Below are 27,502 nucleotides of genomic sequence, written 5' to 3'. Positions count from 1 at the left end.
AAAAACTTTTAAAATAAACTAAAATTGATTTAAAATGAATTAAAACAGTTAAGAATCGAAAACGATTATACATAAAATATAGTGCGATAAGTTCGGACATTGAACAGTGCTCATTCAATAAATGCACAATGTTTTGTGAACATTATTAAAGACCAGACAACTCTGAACAAACAGTCTATTATTAATGTTACTGGAAGAACTTTTGTTCAGTTTCAGAGAACCTTAAAGTCATTATTTTTGTTTTCTTCGTGTACAAAAAGTATTCTCATCTCTTCATAACGTTATGGTTGAGTCACTGATGACAGATGGAGTATTCTGATGATTCCTGGACCTTGACACTGTTATTTATTTGGCAGTCTATGGGACAGTCTCAAGCCTCCCTGTTTTCATCCAAAATATCTTAAATTGTGTTCTGAAGACGAACGAAGCTTTTATGGGTTTGGAACGACATGGAGGTAAACAAATATTAACAAAATATTACTTACTGAAGAGAGTATATCTTTATGACAAAGCTCTGAGAATGTTCTCTGTTAGCAGAGATTCAGTATATAGTCCAAAAATATATTTTATAGTAATAATTCTCAGTACTGAACTTATATTCTAATCACTGAAGGATATTTGGCCATGAAATGTGTGTGAGTGTGTGTGTGAGAAAACCCCTCACGTGACGCCAGCAGGCAGATAGACAGGATGTGATGCTTCCTCTTTCCTCCCCACTTCCTCTTCTCTGTCAGCTCACAGGACGTTGGGTAAGAGCGAGGCCTGCTAATTAACAGAAAGACACTATTTAAACAAGAATGGTACGATAAAAATGTTCTATATGTTACGGACTTGATGGATAAAAATGGCAGTCTGTTGCAGTTTAATTCCTTTGTTGATGAGTTTAATTTGAAATGCTCTTATAGAGAATTTAACCAAATCAGTAGAGCTATTCCACTTCCCTTAAAATTCATGATTAAAAATATCCTCACAAATTCAAATGTGACTGTTAAACTTCCTGAATTAAAAATTGGTGAATTGAAATTTGGAGAAGGAAAATGTAATAACAAAATACTTGGAAGTGTGTTTAAAGAAAAACTATTCTACGATATCAAAAAGCCAACGAAAATAAAGATAACAGATAATCAAGTTACATTAACAAAGACTAGTTGTAGCTATCTTAAATGGCCAATTTCACCCAAGGTAAAAGAAATTCAGTTCAAATTAATAAATAATATTTATCCTGCTGCTGAAACCCTAAGGAAAAGGTTCAATTTTGAAGTTAATCCGTGTGTTTTTTGTGTATGACAGAACACGAAACAATTGAACACCTTTTTTTTTTCTCTCTTGTTCAGTCACAATGGGGTTTTGGAAGGATGTTAATCGATGGTTAAACATTGGGATCAATAACGCTGTGTTTAACAAATTTCAAGTGATGATATATATGGATGGTATGTCAGAAAGGGTATCTAAGGTGAACATTATTTTCATTATGGGAAAGTATCATATACACAAAAATAAGTGGAATAACAGCAAGCCCAACATAAACTGTTTTAAGAACGAAATTAAAAATTATATAGCATCTCTAAAGGTGTTATCGGAGGAAAACCAGTCCATAAATGAGTTATATGAAACAATGTCAGAGTCTCTTGCTCTTTGAGTTTACAGTCCTATGTTCTTAAACACGCTTGAAGCACTTATGTTGTTTTGTCAGCCCCTGTAATTATTTTTTATTTTATTTTTTATTTTTATTTTTTATTTTTCTTACTTGATATGATGTGAGTTTGTACTGTTTTAAATGCGAGCACATGTTTTATTTTTTTTTTCCTCAAACGAGTTCTTGATGTAAATTTAAGTTCAAGTTTATATGACATATTGTAAATTTGAAAAAAATTAAAAAAAAAAAAAAAAAAAAAAAAAACCCTTTTACGGGTTTGGAACGACATGGGGGTAAGTGAATAATGACAAAACTTTAATTTTGGGGTGGAGTAACCCTTTAAGAGAACGCTCTGAGAATGTTCTCTGTTAGCAGAGATTCAGTATATAGTCCAAAAATATATTTTATAGTAATAATTCTCAGTACTGAACTAATATTTTAATTACTGAAGGATATTTGGCCATGAAATGTGTGTTTGTGTGTGTGTGTGTGTGAGAAAACCCCTCACGTGACGCCAGCAGGCAGATAGATAGACAGGATGTGATGCGTCACATGGACGCTGCTTCCTCTTTCCTCCCCACTTCCTCTTCTCTGTCAGCTCACAGGACGTTGGGTAAGAGCGAGGCCTGCTCTGCTTCCTGTCTGAGATCAGACTCACACAGTCATTTCCTGTTTGTTGACGCCAGCGGCGTTCACTTCCTCTGAAGACCAGCAGCAGCGTCCTGTTCATTAACAGCAGAATTAATGAATTCATAAAATGACAAAGAAACTTTTAATCACAGCAGACTGATTAGAATTAAAGTTCGTTTCCACCACAGATTAAAAAAAATAAAAATCTCAGGATTCGGACTTCTTTTGCAAATGCAAATGTTAACTTATTGTCTATTTTTCTTTTTAATAAATTAAGTAACTAGCTGAAATTATAACACTATAACACTATATATATATATATAATTATAACCGGTAGCAGCTGCTGAGTGATGATCAGCCAATCACAGGCCTGCAGACTGATGATGACGGAGGTCAAAGGCGCATGGATACTAATATCAGACGGGATGTGAGCATCATTGATCGCTGAAGAATTAACATCTGCTCGTTAGTGGAGGGTCAGAGGAGAGCAGAGCGTTTATTACAAACCTGCGTCAGACATCAGTGTGGATCCGCTCACTGAGGAACACTCATCCTCACAGCCTTCATCACTGTAATCAACGAGTGTGTGTCTGTTCTCAATCACACACACACACACACACACACACACACACACACACACACACAGAGCTCTAATCAGATCAACATTACACACCAAGCATCAGAAGACTCTTATGAGCTTCAATCCTCCTTCACTGTGACTGAAACTTCCTCAAAATATCTGCTTTTGTGTTGCACTGCAAAAAATACTTCCTCAGCAGTGTTGGGGAAACTTTTATCCCTCAAGCATCCTTCAGGACACATACGGGCAAAATATTTTTAATTTTTTTTTTAATAGTTTCCTTAATCGGAGCAGTTCAAGACTTGGCTTAATTTCCTAAATTTGCCACATGAACACACACACACAAATAAAAAACAGGACTTGATTCAACAAAGTGGTTGAAAAAAAGAAAAAAAAGAAAAAACAACCTCCTAAATTCCTCTCCTAGGAAATGAATGGGAAATACAAAAATTCAAAGCATTTTTTGTTTATTTGTCCAATAAATCCAACACAATGCAGATCAAACACACACATAAATGAAGGAGTGAGCCTATACAACATTCTCAATGTGTCAGACAATCACACACACTCTCTCTCTCTCTCTCTCTCTCTCACACACACACACACAAGCCATTGAAAACTACTGCCATATAGTGGCTATTGATATTTTGATATTTTTATACCATCATATGCCACCAGAACCAAACAAACCCACCATATTATTATTTTTCTGTCTGAACTAAACTAAAATTAATAATAATTATTTTTTTTTTAAAACAAAAATACTATAAAAAAAAAGACAGCATAAAAATAAGCATATTTTACATACTTTTTTTTTTTTTTTATTTTACTTTTACAGGTAAATAAATAAAAAAACATCAAAAATCAGAAAAAAATACATAAACTGATTATATTTTAACGAAGACAGTGATATGACATTTGTTTTAAAAAAAAATTGGGATCACACCCAATGTAATGCATTAAATTATGTAAAATTATGTTACTTTTTATGGAAAATAATGCATTCTTGTTACTTTTTAATTCTGGGCAGGGCTTGCTTGTTTGTTTTTAATATAAACAAGTTATTTTACAAATATAAAAGCCCTTTCATAAGAAAAGTGAAGTGAATGCGGCTCAGGCTGAAGGAAGTGTAAATTCATGTCTGTACAGTAGAGGGCGCCGCTCAATCTAATCACATGAAGAATATAACGCAGGAGAAGAAAGTTCAGCACTATTCAGCAATAACACAAATCAAACACAAATGTGTCATTTTTGATTATTTATATGGTTGAATCAGATCATCAAAGCTTAGCAGCAAAGACATTGGTTAATAAAATGAAATTAAATACATAAATGATATTTGTCTTATTTAATATATTTTAATTATTGCAGGTTTGTATAATATTGTGAGTTTGCATTTGACTTTTTATTGATTTTGAGGAACACTGAATGTGTTTTTGAGTAAATACATGTTCATATTTAGTCTAGAACTACAGTAAGATCATGTTCACACACAATACTCTGCACTTAAGGTCCTTGCACACCAAAATTGAGTCCAAAATTTTCATCCTTTCCTATCAAAATGCCAGACGAATTTTGGAAGCAGTGTGTAAACGTAATTGACACAACACAAGGTCATATTTATTCTTATTTCGAAGGAGAATTTCAGACTCAATGACCTTTACTCCTGATCTCTGTCACCATGGCAACACCAGAGCTGTCAGTCAATACATGGAGACAAAGTAGCTGGCGATACTTATTTGAAAAAGTAACTCAGATATTTCTTTCCAAGTTAAACAGTAATGTTTTATTTTGTTAGTGACATAACTTGCGTTACTTGTAATGTGTTACCCTTGTTTTCCAAAACAAACATCAAAAGATTCATAATCAAGATACATTTACTTGAAAAAAGACTTATATTGACAAAACCAAAAACATATACACACATCTGCCAATAGGGGTAAAAATCTTATCTTCTGTTTGAATTCACAATTATTTTATTTTTATTTTTTCACCCCATTGGTAGATATTATTTATTTCATTTTTTTCCCCATGTTTTAAGCAAATTTAAGGTTTTTTTGCAAATGTATCTTGATTAAAGGATGTTTAGATATTTGCAGTGTGCATAGAAATAAACCATATGACAATGAGTAAATAATAACAGCTAAAGTTTTTTTTTTTTAAACCAGCTCAACCAGGAAGGCTCCTTCGAGACGATGTTCTTCTGGTGAACAGATCGTTTATGAGCTGTGTGTCTTGATGAACTCAGGAGCAGCTCAGTGTGTTATTAACACTTGAACGCAGGTCTAAATGATTGATTGATCATCACACTTGGATGAAAATCACACCTGTTCAGAGACAAAAACTGGTACAAACACGTCCCACGAAAACATTGAGATGATGTTTGTTAAATGATCGTCACAGAAGTAAGCAGCTGCTGTTAATAATGTGGGACAATGATTTTAGTCGGTCTGACCTCAGTGCATCCAAAAATGTCATTCATACAAAACCATCATAATCTTATGTTAATCAACATATTTTACAAAAACCCTCATTTAAACTAATAATCAGTCACGAAAAACCTGTTAAAAAAGCAAGAAACTATTCCAAACAGTCCAGTAAATTCAAAATATATTTTAGTAGATATTTTAGTGAAGTTGTTCAATACTCACAATCCTTCTCCGTTTCTCTCATGATGTTCATTTAGTTTCTTTCTACAGAAACAAATCACACCGTTTGAAACGTGTCAAATAAAACCACTCATATAATATTTAGTCTGACAAACAATATAAAGAAGATTATATTAAAAACATTCTGAGCTTACCATGTGAGAAAAGATCTTAAGCTTGATGTTGCATTGGTTTTATGAATAAAGTCTGGAGTAGATCCACAATCACGTCAGATCTGATGATTTGTCACGCTGCTCGTTCACACGTGTGTCTGCTAATCTACCTCGTGTGTTTCTGAAGCAGGGTTATTATTATTATTATTATTAACTAAAACCATAAAAAAAAAAAAATTCTGTTACTTGAAATTAAATGTTACAGTTTTTCTGCTAATTTCTAATGCAACATTTCTCATTTTCCTTTGAGATAAAGTTCTTAATAAATAATCATTAAATAATTACAGCTAAATAATAATAACTAAAAATGAATAAATACTATATAAATATTAAATAAAAATGATAAAAGCTGACAAAACACACAACAAACTACTAGAACTTTAAATTTAAAGTGTAAACAGGAAATATGAAAAAAAGAGAAATGTTTGCATTTTAAGAACTAGAACGAATTCAAAATAATCCAAAACCTCTAACAGTACATGAATGATGCTAAAGGAACAGTAATTGTTTTTGTGTGTGGCGTTTCCAAATGTCACTCACCGTTTTCTGTTTCAGATCCTGCTTTAGTGTGAAACCGCCGAGAAGATCAAACCAACGGCTGACGAACACACCTGTGATATAAACACACACTCGACATCAGCAGCGTCACGTGACTCACCGCCGTCTAGACCAGACTCACGCTTCATCAGCGGAGACTAACTGCTTTTCTTCCTCTTTCGTAAGTCAGTTTGAAGAGAAGCGTCTGTTGAATTAATAAATGTAAATATTGCTGTTGCATGTTTTCAGGCTCAGCAACGGATGCTCTGCAGTGAATGGGTGCCGTCAGAATGAGAGTCCAAACAGCTGATAAAAACATCACAATAATCCACAGCACTCCAGTCCATCAGTGAACATCTGGAGAAGACAAAAGATGAAACACATCCAGCATTAAGATGTTTTTAACTCAAATACATAGAGTCTATAATCCATAATAACACTTCCTCCAGTGAAAATTCTGACGGCACCCATTCACTGCAGAGCATCCATCGCTGAAACACTGATGCAATGCATTCAGCACATTTTTATTTTTTTTTAACTATTAATATGTTAAATCAGAGGGGAAAACAGCAAACATTTCTTAATCTTAAAATTTATTTCCTAAAAAGAAATAAAAACTAAATTACAAGCCACACAAATGTATTGCATCTTCACTATAGTTTACACGGTGACAAAAACACACAAACACGAGAAGGTAAGAAAAGTGACACAAAACCAAAGCGCAGAATGTTTCACAGTAACCAGGTGAGTTTATAAATTAATACAGACGTATGAATGTGCTACACGCGTTTCTGAAACGCTCAGAACTACTACAAACATGAGTGTGAGTCCCGCTTCAAGCCGAGCGTTTCTGAGATCAACCAGAAGATGTTTGTGCTGCAAAAACACAAAACCACACAGACATCAGGAGCTTGATCAAACTACAGGCCGCTCTCCTTCAGCACTCATCAGAGCTCAGATCACGCTCTTCAGAAACAGACGTTATTCCTCATTCTGCAGGAGTTCAGGGAATCCACACACATCACTGTTCCTCACAGACTGAACAAGCCCCTGAACAACTCACAGCAGACGTCTTCCTTCACACGCTGTCCAGCAGAAGAACCAAATCTGCAAACCAGCTTTACTTCAGCTTTCATAATGACTCCAGATCAGAGGTCTGTCCGTGAGAAACACACACTGGCCACCGTCTGAGAGAAGAACTTCAGAAATAATCCACAAGAAAACGCTGCATTATGACTCTTTATTCAGAAATAAAGTGGGTAATTCTCACGAAACATGTCCAGGCCATATTTCATCCTAAAATTAAATGGAAAAAATTTAATTTTTCATAAAGAAGAGAAGCCTATTTTAAGCACAAAAAAAAAAAAAAAAAAATAATAATATATATATACACACACACACTAACACATATACATATATATATATATATGTATATAATTAGATGATTATCTATGGCTTCATTTTCTTTACATTAAAAATATACATATTCATTTGATTTTAGGGTGAAATATGAGCTGTTTTCATGAGATTTGCCCAAACCCAGGCTGAAAATAATCAGCTGTCTGACTGTGATCTCAGACTGACGTCTGTCCTCTGAAACATGATCAAAAATCCCATAATGCTCAAGAGAAATGAATTGTGCAAAACATCATGCACCCAGAGTTGAACACCTGAAGTGAAAATGCTACATCCTGTGCTTGAACATCGGTGAAGTGAGCTGAGAATCACTGCAGACCGACTCTGAAGGCCATAACGCGGCTCCTGAGGGACTGTGTGTTAATGCCCAGGTCGTGTCACGCTTGCTTCCTTGCGTCCGTCACACCACGATGAACTCCGGGTTGATGTCTGCCGGGCCGTCGGGTTTCCAGACCGGCTCCTGGTAGTCGAGGGGGAGCGGTGCGTCGCTGGACAGGTTCTGGCGCTGGGTTATCCAGCGATACGGAGCACGAGTGTCTCTCCGGGCCTTTCGACGCAGACGCCGCTGCTGCAGTAAGAGCTGCAGCTGCTCCACCTTACAGCGCATGGCTTTATTCTCCGTCTGCCGCAGACGCTCACCTGACAGAGACAGAGAGAGACGAATTCAGACGATACGCAAACAACAACAGAGCAGAATATTACACTACAGACCAGACAGAGTCTGTGCATTCAGCTTGCTATTATTACAGTCAAATAAAACTAAAACTACACACACACAAAAACTTGAAAAGAAAAAAAAATTTCAGCTAGTTGGCAAGGCAACATTTCTTTTTGATGTACTAAAATAACTAAAACAGAAACTGAAAAAATAAATAAATAAATAAAATAAAAAAAGTTTTAGGGAAAAAAACAAAAAGACAAATTGTTTTATTAAATTAAATTTATAAATGTATAACAATTCAATTGAGAATTAATAATTCTGATAATAAATTTAGAATAATTATTTTTTAATATAAATTAAAGTACATAAAAATAAAATATTTTTCAAAAATACATTTAATAATAAATCACATTATAGTTTTTATTAATATTTACAATTAGTTTATTTTATATAAAGTATATTCAATTACAAATAGAATAGTTTATTATGTGTGTGTATGTGAAAATAGACAAATAAAATAAAGTTAATATTTTATTTAAAAATAAAGTTGTTTTTTAGTAATTTTTTTATTTAAAATAGAGCATTTGATAATATATTATAGTTTTTATTACTATTTAGAAATTTAAAATTTTAAAGTTTATATATTTAAAACAAAAAAATTAATTAAATACTTTATAAAAAAATAAAAACATTCTAAATACAAAATAAAAGTATGTCAGTGATAGTAAAATAACGCGTGTATACAGATGAAAAGATAGATGCTCACATACACTTTCACTTTTACATTCACAACAAACATCAGATCATCAGCAGTCTCATGAAACACGTGCAGATCACAGTTCAGCTCAGAGGAAAAAACAACATCCAGACACACAACCGTGATGAGAACTAAACTCCAATGATGTCTCAATGCTCCTAAAAACAGGCCTGAAAATGAGCCACGCACTCACGAGATTCCTGTGTAAACCTGCACTGTTCTTCCAGAGCTGCTGACCCATGAATCACTGATGCTTCATCAGCATGTTTCCACTGCACACGCACACACACGCACACACACACACACACTCAGGGATGTGGTGCCGGGGGCTGAGCAAAGCTGAATAATTCATGAAGCCTGTGTGCTGGAAAGACGCGAGTCGAGATAAGAGAATGAGTGTGTGTGTGTGTGTGTGTGTGTGTGTGTGTGTGTGTAAGGTCAGCGGCGGCTGGTTAATGTTCACTAACGGGGTCGTGACCCTCTGAAAGCTCAGAGCCCGGAGTGACCCCGCGGCTGACCTCTGTGAGCGCTCGTCTCGTTCAGAGCTCAGACAGGAGAAACCGAGCAGAGCTGTGTCTGAAAGCACATCACGAGCCGTACCGCGGTAAAACATTATAACACCACATTTCAGTGAGATAATCATATTTTAAAGGGCACCTATTACGCACATCCACATTTACGTGGTGTTTGGACATAAATGTGTTGGCAGTGTGTGAACACAACCACCCTACAATGATAAAAATCCACCCACTCCTCATGTTTGACTCCCCTTTACACCGTCAGTCTCAGTAGCTGCTTTCAAATTATCTGTATTGCATGCGACACGATTATCATTTTTACTAATATTGAGAATTAAAAAAAATTATAAATCACAGTTAATAACCATTCTTCTAGTTCATCAGCGTAACTGTCTACAGATGCATGAGTGTGTCATTTCTTCACAGCGGCTTGTCCAATCAGATTCAGAGGAGTGTTTGTATTAAAGACACAAGACACAAGTAACCAAACACACGAAAAGCAATGAATCAGAGAAAATGAGAAGTGTGTAAAGTTAGAAAAAAACTCTTGAGTCAGAATATGACTTCCCCTTCCTGTGTGTGTGTGCGTGTAGATCTGTCTGCAGCAACTCAATGAATTCTCAACACAGATCATTTGCATTGCTGCCAGGAAAACACGCACACGCACACATGCACACGCATGCAAACGCACGCACACACATACGCACACACACACACACACACACACACACACACACACGGACACACACAGGGTTTCTGTGTGTTTGATGACTCCATTGACAATGATTTTTATATTCTAACTGCATATTCTGTTAAATTAAGTTAATTATTCAATAATGTAACAACACATTCACATGTTAATGGTTCTCTGATATGGTTAATGGCCACATGGCATGCAGATAAACAAGTAAAACATTATATTTATGTGAGCATTTTATTTTGCTTATTTTTTCATTAGTGGTGCACAATTATTTATTTATTTATTTTACCAAAACTGAAATTAAAGTTTTAATTTAGCTAAACTCAAAACGAAAAATAAACTTAATTTAAGAATCAATTAACTAATCACATTTATTTAATAATCAACGTTAACAAACCTTTTAGAGCACTGAAATGATGACATTTACTCTGTGAATTTTGTTATAAAATTGACAGAATTTATGAGCACTGAGTTGTTTTGTATACACATTGTGATTATTGGGTGATGGGTGCAGCAAACAATGTTTAGTAATTTAATGGGAATTTATTTTTCACAAAATATGTTTGGCTGCTGAAAATTCGGTGCACCACTGATTTTCAGGATTTAATTATTATCAGCTCACAAATTTCAGTTTGGGAAAGCCTGCTTGAGCAGAAGGACATCGCTCTCTCTCTCTCACTGTGAGCTTGTGTTATATCGCGTGTCAGCAGCTGGAGCAGCTCGGAGTCACTCATTCATCAGGTCTGCTGATCAACACACACACACACACACTCACCGGAGGGCCTGCACAGGTGTGCATGCGGCTGTGGCTGCAGCCGGTCTGAAGTTGGTGAGGGTGGAGGTGTGTGTGTGTGTGAGGTAGGTGAGGGTGGAGGTGTGTGTGAGGTCGGAGGGCAGCGCAGGTGTGTCAGCGTCGGAGGAGATCTCTGGTAAAGCCGTGTGGCGCTCAGGAGGTCGTTGAGGATCTGCAGGATGGTGCTGATGTCGCGGCGAGGACGCCCGCTGCGGTCCTGACAGGTGGGGTGTAGAGTACCTGAGGTCAGAGGGCAGAGGTCAGCGTGAGGTCGAGACCAGACGCTTGTTGTGCTGTAATTCTCCTGATGAAGCCACGCTTTACCTGAGAAGGTTCCTGAGAAAACTCCCGGCGCGTGATTGACCAGGCTCTCGATGACGGCGCCGGGTTTGCATCGCGGTCTGCTGCCTTCAGCCTGAAATTCATCATCATCAAATCATCAATAAGCTTTAATATACTAGTAGAGTTTTTGTAATATTTTAAATCAGATGTTTTATTGTTTTTATTTTAATTTCAGTTAAAGTTTAAGTAATTTTGATTAGATATATTTTAAATGTCTAATTTAGTTTTAGTTATTTTAGCATTATTTTAGCGCAAAATATTTAAACTTTCAAATTTTAAATGTTGCCTTGGCAACTAGCAGAAATTAAAGTTTTTAATATGTTTTATTTCAGTTAAGGGTTATTTATTATATTATGGAACGGTCAATAGTAAACCACTGCTGCCCTTTAAAGGCCAATATTTTTACAATATAAAACAAATTTTGCATTATAAAACAAATACAATAAAAGATTAATCAAACAGTTTTCTGTCTTTCGTGTCTTACCTGAATGCAGGGCGGAGCAGGGGCGGGGCTTTGAGCACCGTGGGCGTGGCTATCATGAGATGAGGGCGGGGCAGTGCAGCTCTTAAAGACGTCCTGTTCCCGCTGCTGTGAGTCTGAGGGGTCCACTGCTGACGGCCCCTGTATGAGGACCCCTGGAAAGAGACGGCTGTCCTCCAGATGCCTGAGCCGCCAACTGGAGCTGCACAAACATCATGTGATCGCCCACACGCAGGGCAAGGGTCAGCGGGCACCGTCCCGACAGGAAGTCACTGACCTGCACACAAAACAAGATGATTGACAGACGTTAATGAGACTTACATATTTCATTTAGGAGCACGTCGTCATCTGACTCCAATCAAACATGTATCGACATTATTCTTATTACTTTTGTCATCAAATATCTAAAGATTCTTAAATCAAGATGCATTAACTAGAGAAGCTAAATGAAAAAAAGGAGAGAAATTTAATAAAGTGAGTGAGTTTATGCTTGAAACAAGAACAAATACCTGCCAATGGGGACAGAAAAATAAACAATTCAAAGGTAAAACAAGATTATTTTTCTGATTCAGTTTTCTCAGAAAATAAAAATCTTAAGTCATTTTGCATCTCCAGTAAATGTATCTTGATTTACGGATGTTTAGATATTTATACTGGACAACAAGACAAAAACACTGAGGAACAACAATTTTTTTGAGGTGTAAAATTATTAATTATTAAATTATCTCCCAGTGGGGTCAGAAAAATAATATTGGGTTATGTTTATTTTTCTGACCCCATTTGCAGATATTTTGATATTAATTTTAATTTAATTTTATGACCTTATGTCATTGTGCATCAAGTTTAATGTAAAAAAAATAAAAAATAAAAAAGCTTAGATATTGGTATTGAAAAAAAAAATAAATAATGAATAAGAACATCAGTTTTGCAGAACTGCCTCCCGATATTAAATAAAAATTAAGGGATTTTTTTATTCAAAATTTGGTGTTTGCATCACACGTTCATGATGCGAAACTTCAAAATGAGCATAAAAGCAGGATGATGGAAACACAGCTAGTGTATCGGTGTATGATTGCATCAGTAGAGCACCAGCACACCAGAGAAACCATCATCCCCAGACTCTGATCCAGACACCAACAGCGCTGAGGTGTCACACGCATCGCCCAAACCACACTCCTCAGTGACTGCTGAACACTCTGTACGTAGTCAGTATATAATACAGCATGTGATGTATGCCTCGTCTTATTTGTTTTTGTTAATAAACATTGTAAGCTAATGGGTTGAATGTTAACCTCTTCATTTCCATATAACTATAAACTATGAAAAAAGTACATCAGCATGCATTGATTGAGCATATGTTGTAGTGTGGAAAAAAAAAAAAAAAAAAAAATAAAAAAATATATATATATATATATATATGTGTGTGTGTGTGTGTGTGTGTGTGTGTGTGTGTGATATGCTTCAGTCTCTGATATCAGTCACCGGTGTGGGTGAAGACCAGCAGCACAGCAGTCTGGGGAACTTCATTCTCAGAAATTGTGGGCTGGTACTTTGTAAAGCAGTGCAACACAACTGATGCATCGCAACAAACAAACAAGCAGAGAATGTGACGCAAACGCCACACGACACAGCATGCATTCATCTGTTCACACACTTTAACATAATCAGTGAACAACACTTCTAGAGCATGTAGACTGTAGTTAATCTACATTTACTACTACAGGTTTAAAATCTAAAGTTGTATCTGTTACCATTAGTTAATGCATTGAGAACTAACATGAACCAGGGTTATTATAGTTAACAAAAACCATTGGAATATATTATAATATATTCATATAATAATAAGAGTATGTTACTATTTTTTATACATCTCAGCTATTTTTTTTTCTCATCGAGATATTTACAAACCATTATAATATATAATATAATATACACACGTATATACACATACACGTACACTTTTATATAACTTAAGGAGGTGGATTGTGACATGAATCCGGACTGATGACAGATTGACTGCACACTGAACAACGGTTTGGAAATTAGCAAACGAGGAGGAAACACCCAACCCTTGATTACAAGAAGTGCTGAGTGTGGCAACCTGACACGTGTTACGTCATCACATCTCACAGCACCAGCCCGAGTCCGGTTTAGAGCGGTTTACTGTACATCACAGCGAGCAAAACCCCAAAAACTAACACACTCCTGACTCACAGAAACGCCTCGAGTGATTCTGCCCCTCAGCAGACACCGTGTGAGAGCGAGAAACAGCAGACGAGGCTCTGCTTCTCAGAACATCACAGACTCATTTAAAGAGATCCTCCTGCTTCTGATCACACTTAACCGCTTACGGTTATTTATAACTGGGCAACAAAATTACTTAAAAAACCCTTTAATGTCCTTTCAAACAAAACATTAAAAAGCTTTCTTTATTCAATTTTATGATATGGAGAAAAACAAATCTTAAACAAAAAAAAAATCAAATTTAACATAAATAAACTGAAAAATTCTCCAGAAAACAAAACTTAATACTTTTAGTAATTTTGCTTCTCAAGTAAATATATCTTAATTTAAGAATGGTCAGATTTTTGTACTGGAAAACACAAATACTGTGTTTTAGCAGTGCAGTAAAGTCAAATGAAGCCAAATGAGTAATTAAATGCCTTTTTTTCTCCAGAAATGTTGCCAGTTTGCGATAAGAACCTAGGAGTTCACATGTTTTCGCAGCGATGCCATTGAAGAACCTTTTTTGATTTCCCAAAATTTTTCTCAGTAAACAGCTCCAACCATAATTTTCTTAGTGTGAAGAATATTACATAATTATTACATATATAGTCTTTTCCTTAAGCCTTTTGTCAAAAGTAATCTGATCAGATTAGATCACAAAATCCAGTCTTGGTTTTGCTCTGAATTAAATCCTCAGTTTGTGCCGTCCAAAACGTTTTAGCAAGATTGGGATACTTGTGATGCAAAAAAACTGGATTATTCTGATCCCAGCAGAAGGAAAACTAAATCAGATTCCAGCCCCAAGCGCTCAGCCGCAGTAGTGAGCGAGTCATTCCTGTGAATGTGATTCGTGATGAACTAAACGGAGCCGATGCGCTTCTCCCGTCTCTCCGGCGAGTCACGACTCTGAGCACTTCAATCACAAAGACAGGCGGCTAATGAAAGGCTGGAGATCACGAACATGCAATCGTCTGTCGTGTGTTTAAACCGCTCAGAGCTGTGAACTCACGACCCACAAACACTCACACAACACCCATTAAACACAGATATCTGCTGTTCAGTCCTGCACATTCAGTTCCTTTAATTTTCCAAGATTGTGATGATTTTCACAATCCAGTCAATTTCTCAGTACTAACACAGAGCGGATGCCTTCAGGTGGCGTTTTCTTCCCCCAAACAACCAAAAAAAACCCATATATCCCATGCCGGAGACTGTGGGTAAACATATTCCTTATCCTTCCTGATAGCTGCCAGATTCTGCATCCGTCGAGCTCCAGAGATCAATGCTGTAGTGGCTAGGAGAGCATCTCCTGTGTGAAGCACTATTGATCCGCAGCTCTGCTCCCTCACCGCACACAGCTATTAAGAGCAAATGATTTCCAATCACGCTGAAGGGAAAGGTCAGAGATGCCCTCGACAGCAAGACGACTCTGGAGGATCCTTACAGTAACCCTGAGTGATAAACAGACCGGTTCCCAACCACAGGACCCGGGTGAACACCATGAGGATGGAGCAAACTAAGCAACTAAATGGATAAAAAAAAATGAGAAAACAAATGGGAGGACTAGATTTGATTGGACTTAAAAGTCAGCACTGCACTGTGAAAAAGGAGGATTTTTGCTCAATACTTTTGTCTTGATTTCCAGTACAAATATTTAAACATTCTTAAATCAAGAAACAAAAATAACCCAAGACGTTACATTTTCTCTGAAAAATGTTTCAAATGTTTTTTGCTAAAAACAAGAACAAATACCCGTCAATGGAGTCAGATTTTTTTTTTTTTTAATAAAGTTGAATTTCTGACCACGTTGGAAAATATTTTTTCTAGTTTCAAGCAAAAACTCACTTCATTTTGCTACATTAAAACACAAAAAAAAGTATGTCATTTTGCTTCTCCAATAAATGTATCTTGATTTAAGAATGTTTAGATATTTGTGCTGGAAAACAATACAAGAATACGGCGTAAGAAATCATTTTTTGCAGCGTTTATCCTGAAATGGATGCGGATCTGAATGCGACTGACTGAACCTGCATACATCAGACACATCAAGTGAGTCACGCCACAGGAACAGCAGGTTACAACAACCTGATTAAAGGTTTCAAAGTAAACAACAATACTGAAAAAATGCACGGATGACTCATTCACAATACGTTTGTTTGCAATGATGAGCGTGTGCTGATCTTACAGTGAACAGTTACAACGTCTAACGCTCTTCATGTGAGACCTTCATTCAGAAAATATCAGAGACAGAGACAAACATGCTCAAACCTGACACAAACAAACTTCCTGAAGCACCCCCCCCACACACACACACACAGAGAAGGCGGTCTAAACACACAGACAGGTGGAGCGTCAGGCTGCTCGAACACACTTCTCAGGAGGATTTCCAGGCTAAAAATACCTGCAGCATCACCAACCACATCTAACAGCAGATAACTGAGTTTCATGAGATTCAGAGCCGCTTATAATAAGAGCCTGCCATGCGTCTGTTCTTGGAAATCATCTATCGTTCTTCAGTTTAACCACACACACACACACACACACACACACACAGCTCAGCACTGCTAGAATGACGCACAGACCTGCTGATGGGGCGGAGCACACACACACACACACACACACAGAGAGAGAGAGAGAGAAATATATGCACATGTGGTTTCACAGATGTAGGTGCCACATGCAGGAGCTAAAAAAAAACAACAACGTAAAAACAGAAATGTTTCTGCTCATCTAATGTAGTCAAACGTCACTTTCACAGCAAGCGTCAGATAACGGGCTCGTCGCCAATAGAGCAGCTGTTGAATTTGCTTACACGCAAATCCTTCGCAACACGGAAGAACATTCATGAAAAGCGGCGACCCGTTACAGCCGTTTACCCAGAATCCCCCACTGCTTCTTCTGAATGAGTGCGTGTGTATTTGTACACACGTGTGGGCGTCTTTCACTGGCTGGGGGGGAAACGCACACTCATCAGAATAGAGATTGTGCGAGTTCTTGTGAATGAGTGTGTTCTGGTAGAAGAGGAAGTGTGCGACCGCAGCGAGAGCTTCACCTGAGCGTCTGAGAGACTCTCCAGCGCCTGCAGGACCGACTGCTCCGAGCGGCACGACTGCGACTGCAAACACAACAACAACATCACAAACTCAACAGCTGCACTCCAATGCATGCATGAGATCTTAAAAACCAGAGACGCAAACAGGATCTAAGCAGATCTCACAGGTGTCCTATTTTGATTTCGAAACACTGAGTTGTCACTGAAAGTTTAGGAGCTAACATCAACGAAAAACACAGCTAAAGCATTTAGTTTAGGTCTTTAAATATAGAAACGTGTGATTTCTTAGAAATAAGAGTTTTGTACCATCAGTCCGGCTTCAACCGTGGGCACCAGCGTCAGTCTGCTTCCGTCGACCACACCGAAATCCAGCAGCTTCCCCGAGTTTAACCTCCTGCAGACGGAGAACACAATCACTGATGTTTCCCATCATGCACTTCTCCAGAACTGACAGATACATCAGCACATCAAACATCGCTGTGATCTGATAGCGTCATCCTAACACTGTTTCTGGAGTAATCTTGACTGTGACAGACTGGAAGGAATTGAGGAAACATCTAATGAGCATCTTTGGCTTGCTCGTTTCAGCAATTAATAATATTATTGATTTAGTTGCATGGACACGATCAGATGAGAAAAGCTGAGTGTAATAATGACCCTGTGGAGTTGCTTTACAGTTGATATTGAATTGGTTTCATAATGGATTAATTCTGCAGTGTTATGTTCTTGTCTATTACTGTAAAGCTGCTTTGAATCTGGAATCAGTCCTGTGGGATTCACACTGGAATATTGTTTCACATCAGTTCAGTGACGTATGATTGCCCAACAAGAGATAATCAGGATTTCTAACCTTTTTAAAGCCCTAATGAAGAAAATGTAGGGATACACTGAAGGGAACACAATGTGTCAATATTGAAACTCATGCCCCATGATCTTTAATATCAACACTTAAACGTTTAAAAACCTCCAAAAGATGGGCATTACTTTAATTTTACAAAATAATAATAATAATAATAATAATAATAATAATAATTTTGATCCAAACACAGAATAACTTTAACTGTATTTAAGATCACAATACTTGAGTTTAAGCTTAAAACAGAAACACAAAGATCTGCAAATGAGCTCAAAATTCAACTGAACTCAAAGGAAAACAAGTTTTCATGCCCCATAAACAGATGCTTGCTCTTGTTTTAAGCATGAACTCACTTTTGTTCAGTTTCTCAGACATTGTGCATCTCAAGTTAATGTATCTTGATTAGATATTTGCTCTGGAAAACATTTTTTGCAGTGCATGCAACATTTATGAATGTAAGAATTTCTGATCGGATTTAAAACATTTCAAGGCCTTAATATGTGGAGAGACGAGTTAAATCGTTTTTAAGACCTGCACAAACCTGGAACATTCACTTCCAAAACCAGTTTATTTTATATTTTCCTCTAGTAACACACCAGCCCTGATGATCTGATTTAGATTACTCAAAGAACCAAAGGAAGCAACCAAAAGAACCGATTCAGAACCGAGTCCGAGTCGAGAGGAGCGGAGACTCACGTGTCTCGGTGCAGCAGCAGCAGTCGCTCCCGCGGAACCCGGAGCTTCTCGGACAGTCTCCGGTGCAGCCCCTCCACGGTCTCCTCCAGAGGAACGGACAGCTCGAAGCGGCTCCCGGTGGTGGAGCTGATCGATACGTTCATGGACGCGTCGCCTCGGAGGAGCTCCTCACACCGGGACCACGATCCGTGACTCCGCGCCTCGGTGTTCCGCTCCATCCGAGAACCCCGTGATCTGTGAACCGAGCGGGTGACGGTGTGTGGCGAACGGTTCTCCTGCTCACCGTAAAAACGTAATATCCCGGTGAAATATCCGCGGTGTTCCGGTCGGTTTTTCTGAGGTAAGTTAAATCCACCGTCTCGCGCGCGCTGCTACAATAACGGTCGCCGATCCGCACAGAAACTCGCCAAAATATCAATATTAGCAGGCCATTAGGATCCGAAGGTAGATTTATATTAAATACTAATCTTATGTTATTTAAATGCCCGGTATTTAGCTCGTAACGCAGCTCTGATCTTTAAACCGGTTGCTCGCTCTTCTGTGAAGCGCAGCTGCTGCGTCTACATTTGTTGCGAAGCTCAGCCGAAGGATCCCGCCCACCGCCACAAACAACCAATGGCGTTAGAAGATACGCTTGACTTCGTCGTGTCAGCCAATCATCTGTCCGCTCGTAACAGCCAGATGCACGCAGGCTCCGCCCACCCACCCGGTCCTCTGCTGACGTGACTAATCAGAGAAGCGCAGAGAGAACGGCCACGCCCCTTCCCGCTGTGTTCATTCATAACAGCTGAGTAAAACATTTCAGTAAAACATTTTTATCTGGGATCTTAACAATGGCTTTCCTGTAATGATAACATAATAAAGTTATTACGCATTTGTTATTTTATTTTAAGTGACTGCAACGGCTCCTGTGCAAGTGAAATTTTAGTAACATTTATTTGTTTGTTTATTTATTTATTGAACAGTTTGTCATGGTAAAAGGAGATTTCAGTGCAGTTGTTCACAGAAATAAAGGCGATAATATATATATATACACACACACACACACACACACACACACACACATATAGATATATATATATATATATATATATATATATATTATTATACATACATACATATATATATATATATATAGAAGTGGATCAAAACCTTCCATCAAAGTTAACCTAAAACCAAACTTTAGTTAACTTTTTTGATTCACTTCAAATGTTGACTACTGTATATATATATATTAAACAAAAGAATGTGTTGTATCTATCTATCTACTTATTTATCTTTATTTACATTTAGTCATTTAGCAGATTCTTTTATCCAAAGTGACTTACAAATGATGACAATAGAAGCAATACACACACACACACACACACACATATACACACACATATACACACACGTACTGTATGTTAAACGACTTAACGACGATTTAAAAGAATGTTTATAAATGAGTAAACTATTTCTGATGTCTTGTGGGTTTGTTATTTATATTGATGTTATCTGGATGATGGCTGTATTGAGTGGGCTCAGTTCTGTGAAGGAGAGGATGTTCTTATGAATCCATGAATCACTCCTGATGGTCTGTCAGTGAATGTTTTCATCTCTGAGCACAGTCAGCATGAGCTCTGACGAATCAGGACGGCCAGTTTACTGTAGTGTTCGTGTCCATCATCATCATCACGGCCTGTCAGAGTGACTCAACACGTCAAACGGACACCCTCTTGCTTTTCCCAGTGCTGCAGCGCTCAGGAATTTGTGATGGTTTGCTGAAGTTATTAATCACTTCATATCTGAGCGTGTGTGATGTTGTGGGAGGAGGTTTGTGCTCCGGAGGAATGTCGAGTGAAATTCCCAGCCCTGTTCCTCAAACAGAACATTCCGATACCATGATGCATGTTGTTTTATGATCGTTTTACAATATCCACGCAGGGGAGTCTTATGTAAAGCTTCCAGTAATACGAGTTAGTCAGGATGTTTGTTAAACACATTAGAGTAAAACACAATATGGATCACAGTTTGGGTCAAAATGAGCAGGAAACACGTTTCTTCATCAATCACACTCATCACGCAGACTTAACAAAAATGTATTCTAAGAACATTCTGTTAAAAATCCCATTAAGTTATGAAAACATTCTCTGCACATTACAATTTTAAAGGTTTTTAAAAACTTTTCATTTTCTTTGTTATGTGGATGTTAAGGGAACATTCCATTTGAAAGTTTCTAATGTTATGAGAGTGTTACTTTTTCAGAATGTTCAATGAACGTTCTAAAACAAGTAACATTTAAAAAATGTTACACGAATCTCCAACTAAAATGTTTCGAATTTGAAATGTTCTATCAACAATATCTAAATAACAGTTTGTGCAAAACACTATTAAAGACAAATGAACATCCTACTGGAAGAAAGTTTGCTCATGACTTGGAGAAAACCGTTCTAGAACATTCTGAGCACATTCATGTTATCTGGAAAGGAGCATTTCATCAAAATGAGAATGAAAGTCATTGACTCACCATCACTTGATCTCAAACCCGTATGCTGAGGAACACAAACAGATTCTTCATGAAACTCTTTACAGTAAAACTACAGTTCGTAGAGATCCCGACTGACAAGCTGCAGAAGAACTCAGTCACATACACTTTCCTTTTTTAGATTATTGGAGTACTTTAAATTTCAGTCTTCCTATAAATTAATTTTCACGTTTATTTTAATCTTGTAATAAAACAGTTGTGCTGCAGTATTTTTGTGGAAACTGTGATACATTTTATTTTTCAGGATTCACAGATGAATCTAAATGTTTACCTTTCCACCGTCAGAGGCCTGAGAGCTTTCACTTCATTCTAAATGTCTTTATTGACATTTTTGATTAATTTAATGTGTCCTTGAATAAAAGTATCAATGTGTTTACCTTTCCACCGTCAGAGGCCTGAGAGCTTTCACTTTCTGTTTGCTCTGTGTTTTCTGAAACATGGAGCGTTGCGCGTCACGCCGCTGCAGAGGCTCCAGGACCCACAGATGCTCTGAGATCTGCTGCAGATGTTTGTGTAACTCAGAGAAGCATCAGTGTGAATGATGAGATCTGCGCAGGAAGCTGCTGCGGCCCACGGTTATGATGAGGGCTTCCAGTAATCAGTGCGAGTCTGATCTGATAAGAGCACTTGTGAAGCCACACCAATCACACATCAGGCTCTTCTTAAAGATCTCTGTCTGTTTTCTGGAGGACTGCTGATGAGTGAACTATCTAAACTTCATCCGATGCTCTCGGAGCAGTTCTTCAAAAGTAATCTGATCAGATTCTGGCCATCAGATTGGATCAAATCTTGAAAATGGGTTGTTCAAAAGAAAAAAGGATTCTGAATTCAGATTAGATCACAAAATCCAGTCTTGGTTTTGATCTGGATTAAATCCTCAGTTTGTGCCGTTCAAAACGTTTTAGTAAGATTGGGATACTTTTGATCCAGAAAAAAAAGGATTATTCTTATCCAGACTAAGTTTTTTGAGGCGATGGTCTCCTCTGAAATGAAGGGAAACAGCGACATCGTGTGTTCGTCACAGGAACTACAACACTACTTCCTGTTACTTGCCATTTCTTTGTAAATATAACATTTTCAAGCAAGAGTGAAACTTGTTTCTAAACCATTTTTTTCAATTCATTTTGGGAATCAGTTACTTAATGTCTGACTCTGGGCTGCTTTAGAGTACGATATTTCTATTTAACAACAACATTAGATAGACATTCATGATCTGCTTTTAAAAATTGATCATAAATAAATAAATATAAATAAATAAAAAATGTACAAGTCCAGGAATAAATTGAAGTGACTCTTTGAAACATCACACGATCTGCAGGAGAAACACTGAATATATTCACAGAAAACAGCGCTTGAGTGCACTGAGTTATTATGGCTAACTAAAAATGAAACTAAAACGATGAAATGAACAATGTAAACTGATTTTATTTCAGCTAGTTATAAATATTCATCTATCAGCAAATGTTTCTGTTAGCGAACCCATCTGACCTATATTTGAAATATATTTTCTTGAGATGTTAAGTTAATATTTCACATATGATATCAGGTAATGGTCACATGAAATGCAGCCAAACAAATCAAATATTTACATTTTATTATATTTTAAAATCATTTATTTTAATTTAACATTTTTTTAATTTAATATTTTTTTGGACTGTTTTTGTTTAAAAATTATTTTAGTTTTATATTTTTTATTGAATGTTAAGTAGTTTGTTTTGATTGCTTTTTATTTTCAAATGATCTATTTTACATTTTTTATAATTTAATTGCTTTTTAGTAAATGTATATTTTGGTTGTTTTATTTAAAAATACTTAGTTTAAATTTACATTTTAATCATTTCATTTTAAGTAATTTATTCTGATTTCTCTTATTTTAAATTACATTATTTTAATTTGATATTTTTATGACTCATCAACCCCTGTTTGTGAAACCCTGGCCTGCAGTGAGGAGCTTCTTTTTAATGTTGCATGTTCATGTGCTGATATATGTCATCTGCATAAATATTGCCATATTTTCATAAATGAATATAATAATAGCTTGTGAATCGCCAGATGTTGACTATAAATGAATCACTACCAGCATGCATGATTGTGCTAATCGGAGTGACTCCGGCTCTTCTCCACAAACACACAGCCTCGTGAGGATCGATCTGTGCACGCGTGTTCTTCACTGAGGATCTGGAGACCTCAAAACTATACAACAAATAAAACTAGTGACATAAGCCTGTGTGTGTGTGTGTGTGTAAGAGAGAGAGAGAGAGAATGTGTGTGTGTGAGAGAGAGAGAGAGAGAGAGAGAGAGAGAGAGAATTTTTTTTTGTGTGTGTGAGAGAGAGAGAGAATGTGTGTGTGTGTGTGTGTGTGTGTGTGTGTGTGAGAGAGAGAGAGAGAGAATGTGTGTCTCTGTGTTTGTGTGTGTGAGAGAGAGAGTGTGTGTCTCTGTGTGTGTGTGTGTGTGTGTGTGTGAACTTCATATTTCAGGAGAGAAATGTTTGTGTTTGTGTGTGTGTGTGTGAGAGAGAGAGAGTATGTGTGTGTGTGTGTGTGAGAGAGAGAGAGAGAGAGAGAGAGAGAGAGAGAGACAAAATCACAAAATCCTGGACAAAAGTCAAATTGGATTTCTGCCCAAACACAGAACGTCGGACCACATCTACACCCTCCACACAATCATTGATAGACATGTATACCAAAATCTTTGCTTGCTTTATTGACTTTGAAAAGGCTTTCGATTCGATCTGGCACGAAGGACTCTTCCTAAAACTACTGGAAAATGGGATTGGAGGGAAAACCTTTGATTTAATCAGCACCATGTATAAAAACATACATGTGCTGTAAAAATTGGAAATAAACGAACAGAATTTTCTCCCAACAACGAGGAGTCAGACAAGGGTTGCCCACTGAGCCCCACTCTATTTAACATATATATAAACGAATTAGCCAAGCCTTAAATCATTCCACTGCCCCCCGGCCAACCCTGACGGAATCAGAAGTTAATGTCTCCTCTTCGCAGATGATTTAGTCATTCTGTCAAAACAAAAGAGGGACTACAGCAGCTCCTCGACGTCCGTATTAGCACATTCAGTCATCACGTGGGCTCTCACAAATTAACCTCGCAAAAACTAAAATAATGATTTTTCAAAATAGATCCAGATGTAGGGCAAATAAATACATCTTTCGAGCAGGAAACCAAGTCCTCCAACACACCCAGGAATACACATATCTGGGATTAAAACTGAGTTCAACAGGGAACTTCAATCTGGCTGTGAATGAACTGAAGGCAAAAGCCTGAGAGTCTTCTACATGATTAAAAATACTATTCGACATGAAATTCCAATTCCAAACCTGGCTAAAATCCTAAAAGCAATAATTAAACCAATTGCTCTGTATGGCAGTCGCGAGATGGGGACCCTCTAAAAACCCAAGATTTCTCTAAATGGGAAAAAGAGGAAATCGAAACTCTGCATACACAAATTTGTAAAAACATCCTAAAAGTAAACAGAGCAACGCCAAACAACTCGTGCAGAGCTGAATTAGGACAATACCCCTTATTGATCAGTATCCAGAAAAGAGCTGTGAAGTTCTACCAGCACCTGAAGCGCAGCGAGCCGAGCTCATACCAGGCTGAAGCCCTAACGGTGTCAGGAGCAGAACCGGCACCGGAGCGCACTCTCACAGCTGATGCTCAAACTACAGCCAGACCAGCACAGCACTATCTGGACAAACCAAATTATACAACTACAAAAACAAAACTACACCACCTATTGGAAAGATGCTACTAAATCACAGAAGAAGATGGAACTCTATTTAAAGCTGAAGAGAGAGTATAAACCAGCAGAATACCTGAGCTGTGTGAAAGAGCATAAATTGAGAAAGAGCCTAAGCAGATATAGACTGAGTGATCACCGTCTGGCTGTAGAGAGAGGACGGCACAGGCAGAGATGGCAGCCGAGAGAGCAGAGACTGTTCACTGTGTGCTCTCAGAGAGAGCTGGAGACAGAAGAACACTTCCTCATTCACTGTGATCACTATCACAGCATTAGATCACACTATTTCACCAGATTCCAACAACTAGAACCACATTTTATGGCATTACCAAATTCAGAGAAATTAAATCATATTTTGGGAGAAAACTCTATTCTCAATCACAACAGCAGCAAAGTATGTAACAGCCTGCCACACAACTACTAGAGTCAGCCAGTGGACAAAACTAAAGTCTGAATGTTGAGACAAATACCACAAGTGTGTTTTTTATTTTTTTATTTGATTTTAATTTGTTGTTATTTTTATTTATTGATTTATAAATATATTCATGCATTTGTTTACTGATTGATTTTATTGATTATTTGTTCACTGCCTATGTAATGGCCAATGCTTTGGCAATACTGTACAAGTCATGCCAATAAAGCTCAATTGAATTTAATTTAATTGAATTTAATTGAGAGAGAGAGAGAGAGTGTGAATCATTAATATAAAAACACATATATATAAAAATAGAGAGATATTAATTGTGTGTTTTGTGTGTGTGTGTGAGAGAGAGAGAGAGAGAGAGAGAGAGAGAGAGAGAGTGTATGCGTGTATATGTTTATGCGTCACTCCGTGACGTCACGCGGCAGTGCGGACCAGACCAGACCCGGTTCAGGTTTTGCTCTGGTTTTGTGAATCAGTGGTTTCTGCAGTGAAGCACCTTCCTCCTCCTCCTCCTCCTCCTCCTCCTCCTCTCTGACGCACATGAGGAGAATCCCAGCGCTCGCGTCACCCGCGCCAGTGGGCGTGGCGTCGCTCCGTTTCATTCATAAACTCCGGCTGCCATCCGGATGAGAGGTAACGCGCTGCTGGAGCGTCGTGCTATTGGCTACACATAATAACTCACCCCTCCCTCATACATCACGAATTACACACATTTAACTCGTTTTGTCCTAAAGTTCGGCGACAATCTCCGTTTAACGCGCTTTCTTCATAAATTCTGCCATTCATAAACGAACAAACAAACTCCTCCATGCGTCTGGCGTTCATCAATGAACAAACAAACGCGTTTTGGGTTGCGATGTGACGCGTCGCTAATGCATCAGTGTACGCGATGCGTCGAGTAATTATGTTAAGCCTCTGGATCAAAACACAGACTGTGGTGCGTGCCGCGTCCGGGGGGGGCGCGTCGCGTCGAGTAATTATGTTAAGCCAGCTGGATCAAAACATGAATCTGTGTGAGTCTCATTGAGCATCATAAGATCTATGTAAACCTTAAACACACTCACATCATCAAAAAAAGCCCCCTAAGTCAATCTCACATAACACAAGAAACTATTCACCTGCGCGAGATCATTAGGGTCGGATTTAGTGAATTGGGGGCCCCAGCAAATATAGGAAAGGGCCCTATACATTTGCAAACATTTACCTAGATCAACCCTCGAGGTCCTTTTTTGTCGTGATGCTTGCTGCTGCACAATGGTGCCACATTGTTGGTGTCCAATGTTTCTACATTTTTTATGTACATGTTCTAATGGGATTCTTTTAATTTACATTTATTCATTTAGCAGATACTTTTATTATTTCATGTTGTAGACCACGAAATAGCAATTGATTTATTACCGTTTTTTTAGTTTTTAACATAAAACAAATAAATTATAAAATGATAAACCTCACAACTGAAACTTTATATTTCTGGATGATCAGAAGGGTATAAATTATTATATTATTTAAAACAGATTTATGTGATTAAATATTCGCATGGTCTGAACAAAAACTGCAGACTGGATTATTTGAAAATGCACATTCATTCTCTGCCAGTAGGAGTGCTTTTGGAGTCAGAAATATAACTGGTTCCTCCCCGGTAACAGCTCTAAACAAAACCAAACAGCTCAGCTCATAAATGTACTTTATCAGGTAAATGAAAATGTGAGTTACCAGCGTAAGCCTACATTTTCAACTTAGGCTGTCAATCATTAAAATAGATAATCACGATAATGGCATGATTGTCATGAGTTAACTTGTGAATAATCACAACTTAATTGCACATTTTTATCTGTTCTAAATGTGCCTTAAATGAATATTTCCCATGGCTTCAAGCTTAAGCTAGTCCCAGACTAAAATTGCATGTTTGAGCTGTCTCAGCTGAAAATATCTTGCTCTGACAATCTTAAAAACTCATTGTTCTGTGTCAATATGCACACCTGTAACCCTTTCTTTTAAGGCATTTTTGTAATGCAAAAATTAATTTATGCAATAAATGTTTCTTATTATGAAACCAGTTAACAGAGCAGGAAGAGTAGACATGTTT

At 37.5% G+C, this 27,502-nt stretch overlaps 1 protein-coding gene across 1 annotated transcript; it reads right to left on the bottom strand.

The window, feature by feature from the left end:
- Positions 1-7,845: 7,845 nt before the first annotated feature.
- Positions 7,846-19,283, bottom strand: LOC109105084 (midnolin-like). The gene is given in 8 exon segments (XM_042719147.1): positions 7,846-8,259; positions 11,032-11,289; positions 11,374-11,464; positions 11,876-12,052; positions 12,054-12,149; positions 17,151-17,213; positions 17,457-17,544; positions 18,703-19,283. Coding segments are annotated over 8 exon segments (1,230 nt in total). The 5' UTR covers positions 18,921-19,283; the 3' UTR covers positions 7,846-8,020.
- Positions 19,284-27,502: the final 8,219 nt, after the last annotated feature.

This window comes from Cyprinus carpio, chromosome B2, assembly GCF_018340385.1.
Source record: "Cyprinus carpio isolate SPL01 chromosome B2, ASM1834038v1, whole genome shotgun sequence".
In the NCBI taxonomy this organism is placed as follows: domain Eukaryota; kingdom Metazoa; phylum Chordata; class Actinopteri; order Cypriniformes; family Cyprinidae; genus Cyprinus; species Cyprinus carpio.
This window is presented reverse-complemented; position numbering and strand designations above follow the sequence as displayed.